Below are 10,774 nucleotides of genomic sequence, written 5' to 3' on the forward strand. Positions count from 1 at the left end.
CTAGTGAGTTTCCATTTCTAATACTTTCATTTCCTTGAACCCTACAACTAATGCTTCTGGAATGGGTAGTGATGTCGCTGCATTCATTTCTATATAACGGTTCTGTTCAATTGACAATCATAACCTGCCCTCACTCCCCCTTCTATACGCTGCCCTCTGTGATTCTGTAGGTTGAACTGGCAGGGGATAATTAGCTTCCCACATGATCAGTAAAAAAAAACTGAGTACCAGAGCGCAGGGCAGGACACAAAGCAGCTGCCCAGAACTGCACACAAGCCTGGGTCTCCCAAATTCTCCAAAGTCACACTGTATAGCCAAGGCCAGTCGTACAGTTAGTCCAGCCTACATGTACTCCCGTTCACCTCCAGCCCTGTCTCATGACAGCAATGGAGGGAGCTTTCCTTCACCCAATAACATTCATAGATTCTAAAGCCAGAAGGGGGCACTGTGATCAACTAGTCCAACCTCCTGCACAGCACAGGCCAGAGAACTTCCCCAAAATAACTCCTTGAGCAGCTGTAGCTTGCCCCTGGGCTCTACCACAGAGCCCCGTGCTGTTGACTTCCCCCAGCAGCAGGCAGGAGGGGAGGGGGATGCAACCCCCAGTCATCCTGGCAAGCCTCCTCCTTCAGCCAATGGAGAAGGGGAGACAACAGCAATCCCAGCAGCCAGCGAGAGGCAGAAGACAGCCAGGCAGACTGCAAGCACTCTCTGACCCTTTGCAGAGCCCTGATGCTGGAACAGCAGGAGGGCAGCTGGGATAGCCCAGCTCTTGCCCCGCACAGAGACCAGCGGGAATGCAGGGGCAAGGAGCTCCCTGCAGCCAGTCAGCACAGCACAGCACAGCCAGGCCCAGCTACTGGCCTGTCTGTAACCTCAGTCTGCAGGAGAGACTCAGGAAGGGACAATCTGCTCCTCGAGCCCCAGCCTGCCAGCAACGGGAGGAGACAGACCATCTCTCCTACCACTGCCTGTGGCCAGGTGGCCCTCCCTGAGATACTCCTCCTCCATGTCACCCTGCCACACACCTCCCCTGTGCCACCCACCCCGTGCCACCCCTGAGATACACCTCCCCGCTTCCCTGAGATACACCTCCCCCCCGTGCCACCCTGCCACAGCTGAAGATAATGGAATGCTCCAACTGGATTCCCTTCAGTGTGGAAGAGGGAGCTGCCAACAGGGTGTTCTCCATGAGGGGCCCTCTGTATTGGAGCCTTCTCCCTGCATAGTCTGTCATCGACCCATGGTGCTGGAGCCAGCAGAGCACACTGGAAGGACCACCTTTATTCATGGGGCTCTTAGGGCTTAAGAGGGATTTTTTGGGAGGGTGGATTCTTTTTCTTCATTGGTTCCTTTGTGTAGAAGGTCATGTTGGCTGCTGCTGAATATAAAGCAGGTTTTGTCTGTACATTTTGTTGTCCTTCAATGGGGCTGGTGTTTTAAAGAACGCCAAATAAAGGAATAATGATTAGTCTCAAGAGGGTTTGACTGATTTGTTGTGAAAGTGTTTGAAACCTTACTATAAACCTTTGAACATGCTAAGAAACCCAAAGCTGGGCCACTGGCTGGATTGTTTGCACATATTGTGTAACATTTTTTTGGAAATTTAACCTGTGGAATTTTTAGAAGGAACAGGTTAAGTCTTGCTATATGAACTATCCAGACAATTCAGTGCTATTTAGGTTCCTATACCAAGCCCATCATCATGATATCAAAGCACCTCTGATAAAGACATTTAGCCCACATTTTTCTTGCTAAAAGCCACAGAACACTGTAGTGTCTGATAGCAGTGGGCACAGCATGGCTGCTCATTCTCCCCTGGATTATGCTAGGTTTGTAGGGTTTAGCAGATAAATCTACTGTGCCTTGTGTCTGGCAGGACAGACAGGACTGAATTCCTGACATCTGCTTCTGTTGAGATTACCTTTCTAGGCAGGCTGGCCCTGCCTTTGCCAGGCCGTTGGCTTTGCTTCAATGCACATGCAGACAGTTGCTTAGTGGAACATTTTCAAAAGCACCTGAGTGACTTGGGAGTCCAAGACCCATTTTCAGAAGTGATTTAGGTGCTTAGGAACCTGGGACTCACTGGAAGCCAGTGGGAGTCAGGCTCCCACATCAATGAGGCACTTTTGAATATATTCTCCTCAGACCTGCATCCTCTCTCTGTCTTTGGTAAAAGAGGTCAGGAGAAAGATCAGTGGGGTCCTGTGCTCTTCCTTTCTACTTCCTGCCGGAGCCAGCCCACAGACAGACTGCAATTCTTGTCAAGGCTCAGAGCCATACATTTCAGCTGGCCTGTGCTCCCCATAGATCCCCCCAGTCGCGCTGCAATGGCTGGCCTCCCTGACAGTAAGGTGTTTTCAGCCCCTGGATTGAAAACACCATAATGAGAGAGTATCAAAGGGGTAGCCGTGTTTGCTGCTTTTACAGATCCAGACTAAGAGTCCTGTGGCACTTTATAGACTAACAGACGTATAGGAGCATGAGCTTTCGTGGGTGAATACCCACTTCTTCGGATGCATGCACCCACGAAAGCTCATGCTCCTATACGTCTGTTAGTCTATAAAGTGCCACAGGACTCTTTGCTGCTTTTACATAATGAGAGAGTTACTGCTGCCCAAAGCACCAGAGACTCCAGGCACAGCATGCATTGTTCCTTAGGATCCTACATAAGTCTTAAATTCTTTGGTAACTAAGTCACTTGTCATGGGCAGAAGCTGTCTCCCACGTGCTTTTCCTTGGCCACCTGCAGCTCAGCCAGTATGTTGAGGCTGCAGAGGGCAATGAGATGGATATGGAGTGGCATAAGGCAGGAATGAAGCCACATAACCACTGCACTTTCCACTCCACACAGAAATTATCTGTGCTGTTACTCCCCTCTGCAAGAGCCAACATGGAGAAGTGTGTGACCCTGAAACAGCTGACAAACAGGTTGCAGAGGCCTTACAAGTGCCTTGTATTGCTTTTTACATCAGTATGTGAAAGTGCCACCCAATGAAGGCAAAATAATGGGGCAGTTCTTGGTCCAGAGCTGGCTGCTGGCCAAGGCAGCTTCCCAAGCCATCTCCAGCATTGTTGGAACACACATTCTGCTCCACACAAAGATTTGCAGCTAGGGGAGATGACAGTACCTATAAAAAGTGCTGACAATTCTCAGTGAAGCAGAATTTGCATATGCTGCTGCTGCTTCTTATATAAGGGATTTCTGGCTAAACACAAATCAGAAAAGCAGACACTGAAATGTACTTTTAAACAAGCCCCTTGAGACACTGCTATTGTGTAAATGTCTTCCACCCTGTATGAAACACACACAAATAGGAGACACTCCACTACCTCAAGGACATAAGAACATAAGAATGGCCATACTGGGTCAGACCAAAAGTCCATCAAGCCCAGTATCCTGTCCTCTGACAGTGGCCAATGGCAGGTGCCCCAAAGGGAATGAACAGATAGGTAATCATCAAGTGATCCATGCCCTGTCACCCAATCCCAGCTTCTGGCAAACAGAGGCTAGGAACACCTTTCCTGCCCATCCTGGCTAATAGCCATAGATGGACCTATCTTCCATGAATCTATCTAGCTCCCTTTTGAATCTATGAATCTATCTAGCTCCCATTATAGTATTGGCCTTCACAACACCCTCTGACAAGGAGTTCCAGAGGTTGACAGAGGGTTGCGTGAAAAAATACTTTCTTGTGTTTGTTTTAAACCTGCTACCTATTAATTTCATTTGGTGGCCCCTTGTTCTTGTATTATGAGGAGTAAATAACACTTCCTTATTTACTTTATCTATACCACTCATGATTTTATAGACCTCTATCATATCCCCCCATTAGTCACCCCTTTTCCAAGCTGAAAAGTCCCAGTCTTATTAATTTCTCCTCATACGGAAGCCGATCTATACCCCTGATCACATCACTATTCGGCTCTGAAGGGAATACTTCCTAGAAAACAATCCGACACAACAGGTGACAGCTCCTGGGGACATATCACAGCACAGCCCAAGCACTGTACATCACCTCTACACCCTTCAAAGGGGCCACCACAGTACTTGGCATAAATGAGAGTGGTCCTGAGGGCCAAGCCTTTTTCTGCCCTCAGCTCACCCCCTATACCAGGGCCATGGGTAAGGAGGGAGCTTCCCAGGATCACATGTGGTCGCACAACTCAGCTCCTGTACTTACACCACCACACACACAGACACACAACTCTCAGAATTTCTAAGCAGCTCTTTAGCTATTGCAAATCAGATAACATGAGTGCTTGGTAGTGAGGTGTATTTGAGGCTGGTTTTCAGTGCAGGACTAAAAACTGAAACTGGACAGCCCTGAAGACAGCTTGGATCTGGGGTGCTGGAAGCAAATGTCAATGTTAGTGACAAAGATGGAAATACCTGCTATGAAGGGGGTGTTTCCATTCACCAAAGCATTCTTGTGTTAGTGGCGGGTTGTCATTATTAGTATATGCAGCACTAGCCAGGAAAAGAGACACACGTTTCTAACCAAGCAGGAGGTCACATGGACACCAAGACTCTATATAACACAATCATGAACCCAAGGCAAATCAGGTCTGACCAGACGGCATGGATCTGGATGCGAACAAGCTCACCATTGAGGAGTACATAGTTATGCAGCAGATGCAACTGGGAGGCTCCCTAACCCAGGAGGAAAGGTCTCATACAGAGCACAGTGAAACACAGCTTTACTGCAGACGTGAGTTGAATAAATGCCCTTGGTGAGCTCCCAGCACTGTATTACTGGGGTATTGTGATATCACTGCATTGCACAGTGGCTGCAACTAATGACTTCAGCAAGGTGTGGAACATACCAGAGGTGAAAGGGTTTTAAAGGAATGAGCGTTTCTGGCATGAGGCCACCAGGGGGTTTCCCCGCTGCCATGACAGCCTGCTGGGCGGTGATGGGGGGGGCAAAGCATCGGCCTCTCTCCCTCCCTCCCTGTTGCTCCTGGATGCGCCGCCCTGCATTGTCTCTGGAGACAGGTGGAGAACGACGCTGAAGGAGCAAGGTGAGCTCTCTACCTGGGAGGAAGGGGGACTTAGTGGGGCTCACACTTTAGCCCTGGTGTGGTTGGGCGGTGGGGACTTAGGGAGCCTGGCTGCAGACCAGGGCTCCAGCCATGGGGCTTCAGGCGCCAACAGCAGGCTCTGGACGCAGGGTTTCGGCCGCTAACCCCCAGCTCTTCTCTGGCCTCGCAGCCCTGGCCTTCAGCCACGCGTCTTCAGGCGCCAACCCCTGGCCGCGCAGCCGCAGGCTCCAATCCCTGACTCTCGCCTATGGCGCCAACCCCCAATCCCGGCGGCAGCCACTGTCCCCAGGTGCTGATCCCCGGCAGCACACTCCGACCCCCAGCCATGGTCGCTGACCCTGGGTGCTGGCCCTGGGCTCCAGCAGCTCCCCAGCCCCAGCTGCCTGCCCTGGGTGCAGATCCCTGGCCTCAGACTCTGGCGGGTGCTGGCTCTGGATCCTGACCCCTAGCCCTGGCTGCATGGCAGCAGGTGTGGACCCCAAGCGCCATCCCTGGTAGCAGCTGCTGGCCCCAGGCGCCAACCCCCGGCCACACACTCCGATCCCCAGCCCTGGCCACTGAAATTGGACACTGCTCCTGGATGTCGACCCTGAGCTCCAGTGGGTGCTGGCCACCGGTGCCAATCCCTGGCTCTGGTCACATGGCGCCAACCCCGGGATCCAGCGGGTGCTGGCCCTGGACACTGATACCTACCCCTTCCGCAGTCACGCGGCAGCGAGTGTCGACCCCAAGCGCCAACCCTGGGTGCCAACCCCCGGCCACATGGCAGTGGGTGCCAATCCCCAGCCCTGACCACACAGCAGCGGGTGCTGACCCCCAGTCGCCAATCCTCACCCCCCGAACATGCGGTAGCCGGGGCCCCCCATCCATTACACCTGGCCTCTGCTGCCTCCCCCAGCCCCACATCCATCTTCCCTGGCCCCCACTGCCTCAATCCCCACTCCATCCCAGTCTTAATTTGCCAGGACTTGCTGTGAAAAGTGATATTAACAAACACACAACTGGTGATTAGCAACTTTAACAAGAGCCTTAACACCAGATGTCCTCTCTCCCCCAGTGCTGGGAAGGGCTGGGCCCCAAGCTGGCAACACTGCTCTGCCAGGGCTCAGCCTGCACACAGGTTAGGGAGTGTGAGCAGAGCCAGTGGCAAATGCCCAGACAGAGGGTCTGGGGAGGGCAACAGCTCCATCCTGAGCTAGCCATCTGCTCAGATTCGTACAGCACCTAGCGTTTTTCATGTACGCTCCATCACAGGGCCCCACTTGTGCAGCCCTTCCCTCCTAGTGCCTATGCTGATGTTCATGTATCTCCTTCCCCCCTAACCCCGCACTCCTCTCCTGATCCCTTCCCCCCCTAACCCCGCACTCCTCTCCTGATCCCCTTCCCCCCAACCCTGCACTCCCCCTCGCTCCCCAAACCCCGCAGTCCTCCAACCTGGCACTCCTTTCCTGATCCCCTTCCCCCACCCCGCACTCCTCTCCTAATCCCCTTCCCCCGAACCCTGCACTTCCCCCTGCTCCCCAAATCCTGCACTCATCTCCTGATCCCCTTCCCCCCAACCCCACACTCCTCTCCTGACCCCCTTCACCCCTAACCCCGCACTCCCCCAACCCCACACTCCTCTCCTGACCCCCTTCACCCCTAACCCCGCACTCCCCCCTGCTCCCCAACCCCGCACTCCTCTCCTGATCCCCCTTCCCCACAATCCTACACTCGCCTCCTACCCCGCACTCCCCCGCGGCCCGAGTCTCCCGCGCCAGGCATTCGGTGTCTCCGGTCTCCTACCTCCAGCAGCTGCACGTAGCTCGCCGGGAACCAGCCGCGCAGCCCGTCCTCCTTCTGCCCTTCCCACCAGCCGCCGTCCGGCACCTGCAGCAGGGTGAGCAGCTCCCCGGCGGCGAAGCGCAGCCCCTGCCGGTGCCGCTCCCCGGAGAAGGGGTACAACGTCTGGCAGCGCGAGCCCGACATGCTGCGCCGCGGAACTCCCCGCCCGACCGGCGCTGGCAGTGCAGAACGAGCGCGAGCTAGCGCGAGCCGCCCCCGGGCCGCGCCCCCAGCCCGCCCGGCCGCCGCCGGCCCGCCCCGCCCGCGGACAGCGCCGCTCGCCTCGGGCCCGGCCCGGCCCTGCCTGCGGGAGTGGCAGTGACTCGGATGGGGGTCGGGGTGGCTGGGAGTGACACCGCGGGGGGGTGGGGGGGGAGGTTGATGGGATGTATCGGGGGTAGCCGTGGGTGACTCCCGGGGTGGGTGGTTAGGAGTGACACGGGGTGTGTGTGGGAGGGGGTGATGGGATGTATCGGGGGTAGCCGTGGGTGACTCCCGGGGTGGGTGGTTAGGAGTGACACGGGGTGTGTGTGGGAGGGGGTGATGGGATGTATCGGGGGTAGCCGTGGGTGACTCCCGGGGTGGGTGGTTAGGAGTGACACGGGGTGTGTGTGGGAGGGGGTGATGGGATGTATCGGGGGTAGCCGTGGGTGACTCCCGGGGTGGGTGGTTAGGAGTGACACGGGGTGTGTGGGAGGGGGTGATGGGATGTATCGGGGGTAGCCGTGGGTGACTCCCGGGGTGGGTGGTTGGGAGTGACACGGGGGGGGGGTGTTGGAGGGGGAGATGGGATGTATCGGGGCACTGAGAGTGACTCCATGGTGTGTGTGGGGATGACTGTGATCCCAAGGTGGGGGCGAGCGGTTGGGGTTAGCTGTGAGTGAGTCTATGGTCTGGGTGGAAGGTGTGTTGGTGGAGGGGTGACCGTGGGTGACTCCAGGATGTGGGGGGGAGGTTCTCTCTGGGGTGGCTGAGAATGAGTCCAGAGTGTGTGTGTGAGGGGGAAGGGTGTCTCAGGAGAGTGGGGGTGGCTGGGAGTGACACCACAGTGTGTGTAGGGGGGGTGATGGGATGTATCCGGGTGCTGAGAGTGACTCCAAGGTGTGGGAGGGAGGGGTCTCGGGGGTGCAGGGTGCTGAGAGTGACTCCATGGGATGTGGGGGAGGTGTCTCAGAGGTGAGGATGGCTGTGACTCCAAGGTTTGGGGGGGTGTTGGGGTTAGCTGTGAGTGACTCTGTGGTCTGTGGTGGGGGGTGAAGGGATGTATCAGGGGTGGCTGGTGACTCCATGGTGTGGGAAGGAGAAGGGAGTGTCTCGGGTGGGGATGGCTGTGACTCCAAAGTGTGTGTCGGGGGTGTGGCTGGGAGTGACACCACGGTGTGTGTGGCGGGGGGAGGGGGTGATGGGATGTATCGGGGGTGCTGAGAGTGACTCCATGGTGTGTGTGTGGAGGCGTCTCAGGGGTGGGGTGACTGGGAGTGACTCCAGGGTGTGTGTGGGGGGAAATGGCTGTGACTCAAAGGTGGGGGAGGGTGTTGGGGTTAGCTGTGAGTGACTTTATGGTCTGTGGTCATGGGAGGTAATGGGATGTACTGGGGGTGCTAAGAGTGAGTGACTTGTGTGTAGGGGAGGGATCTCTGGGGTGGGGGTGGCTGGGAGTGACACCATGGTGTGTGTGTGGGGGTGATGGCATGTATCAGGGGTAGCCGTGGGTGACTCCCGGGGTGTGCGGGGGGGGAGGTTGTCTCAGGGTTGGCTGAGAATGAGTCCAGAGTGTGTGTGTGTGAGGGGATGTCTCAGGGGTGGGGGTGGCTGGGAGTGATACCACAGTTTGTGTATGGGGGGGGGATGATGGGATGTATCGGGGGAGCTGAGAGTGACTCCAGGGTGTGGGGAGGAAAGTCTCAGAGGTGGGGGTGGCTGGGAGTGACTCCATGGTGCATAGGGTGACCAGATCACCCAAGTCAAATATCGGGACGCGGGGGGCGGGGGGGGGGAGAAGGGGGCGTGGCGGAAGGGGGCAGGGCAAAAAAAAAAAAAAAACCACCCCCTCCCTTCCTCCACAAGGGCTGGAGGGAGGCCCGGGAGACGCAGGGGAAGCGCGGGGCCAGGGTGAGTGAGAGTCCAGCCTGGCCCCGAGTGCAGGCAGGACTCAGTTAGGCGGTAGGAGAGTAGGGGGGCGGCCCGCGGGGCCAGGCAGCGGCTGTTCTCCCCCCCCCCCCCCCCGGGCAGCGGGACTCGGGAGCAGCCGCTGCTGCAGCTCCCACTGCCGCGGGGGGAGGAAGCGACCGATGGCCAAGCTCGGCGGCTGCGGCTCTGGCGCCCAGGACCAAACCCCCCGAGCCCGGGCCTGCTGCGGGGACCCAGCAGCGCGCACGCTGCGCCCAGCCCCTGGCCAGTCGCGTCTGGGCTGCTGCCCAGCTGGTACAATCCCGCGGCGGCCCCGGAGTGGGGGCAGCAGGCCCCAGCCCCCCCCCGTCCCGCTCGGGTCCCGCAGGGGAACGAACGGGGCTGGGCTGCCGATGCCTCCCACGAACAGGTTAGAGAAGCCGGAGGGCTGCCTGGGTTGGTGCCCCAGCCCATTTTCCACCCCCCTTCAAGCTGTTGCAGCAGCAGAGATTCACTGGGTTGCAGGAGTGCCCCAGTCACAGATCAGCCGGCACAAGCCTGCACAGACTCTGGGGAGAGGAGTGCAGAACTGATGAAACCAGCATTGCCTTGTCAGGGGCGCTGCCATTCCCAGGGTATTAACCACAGAGGTGGTCTGGCAGCACAGCTGGTGCACAGAGGCCACAGGTAATATGGGGAGAGTGTCATAGAGGCGAAGGGGGCTGTGTGATGGAATGGCCAAGGCATGTAGAGCACTACAGCTCCTCATCCCTCATTGTCTCCTCGTTACACACGTTATAAACACAGGGAAATCGCCTTTGTGCCAGCAAGTCGCTGAGAGTGAATGACACCATCCAACCCCCTCACTGCCCAGGAGATGGCCATTAACCCACTGCAGCATTTGCCCGGCTTCCGAATGCTGAGTGCCCACCCCTTCAGGCTGCTCATCATGCTCCATGACCACCCCACCCCCAGCCCAATCCCCATTCCTCTTGCTCACAGGTGATGGGTAAGTGTGCAGGGTGTGATCCCGCCTTGCCTTTCTGACATGCTGGCAGGAGCAGTGAAGTTAGCCATGTTGGTGTATGAAGTGTCTTCATTGATCTGAGTTAATACTCCACTGAAATTAATGGAGCAGAATATCTCAGAGTTATTGTTTCAGGCTCTACACAAACTCAGGGAGCCATTGCTGTATCAATTACACTTGATTCAAGTTCTGAAGGTTTTCTTTGCATAGTCAGTCTCTAATCGCTAGAGACTGACTTTAAAAAAAAAAGAAAGCTGAGACTCTGGAGGACAATTGAGATGCCTGTCCAGGCCCCCCAAACAGCCTTTTGTGTACGTCAGAGATCCTTCTGTCAGGTACAGAGACGTATACTGTCCATCCCCCTAGCAAATCAACCTTACTCAGATACACTCACCAAGACAACCTTAACTTTCCCCTTTGTTTGATGCCAGTGTCCCTGCAAGATTAACCTTTTATTTCCCACAGGTCTTCTCCCAAATAATAACTCTTCTACACAGGCTGAATAAAGGAGGCCAGAACAGAGATCAGATGTGTCTTTCCATTTATTTGTATCAGCTAATGTACATCTACCCTGACTGCAGACATCCATATTGCATGGGAGACCTCTGCAGTTGCACTCTGGGACCTCATTCCTCCGATTTCTGTAGATAAATAAATAAAGATACTTTAGAAGTTACTGGGATAATGGAATTGCCACGGGGGCTAGAATCTCAACATGATTTTAAGTGTGCAGTTAGGGGCAACAATGTGCAAAACTGCAGGCAAAGA

General features: G+C 55.9%; 1 protein-coding gene across 2 annotated transcripts in view; it reads right to left on the reverse strand.

The window, feature by feature from the left end:
- The window catches only part of GAS7 (growth arrest specific 7), a 213,500-nt gene extending 206,486 nt beyond the window's left edge, over positions 1-7,014 (reverse strand). For both annotated transcript variants that reach the window (XM_065416085.1, XM_065416084.1), the window contains exon 1: positions 6,832-7,014. In XM_065416085.1, the coding sequence (XP_065272157.1) occupies positions 6,832-7,014 (183 nt within the window). The remainder of the gene's footprint in view (positions 1-6,831) is intronic.
- Between the last annotated feature and the right edge of the window lie 3,760 nt (positions 7,015-10,774).

Source organism: Emys orbicularis, chromosome 13, assembly GCF_028017835.1.
Source record: "Emys orbicularis isolate rEmyOrb1 chromosome 13, rEmyOrb1.hap1, whole genome shotgun sequence".
In the NCBI taxonomy this organism is placed as follows: domain Eukaryota; kingdom Metazoa; phylum Chordata; order Testudines; family Emydidae; genus Emys; species Emys orbicularis.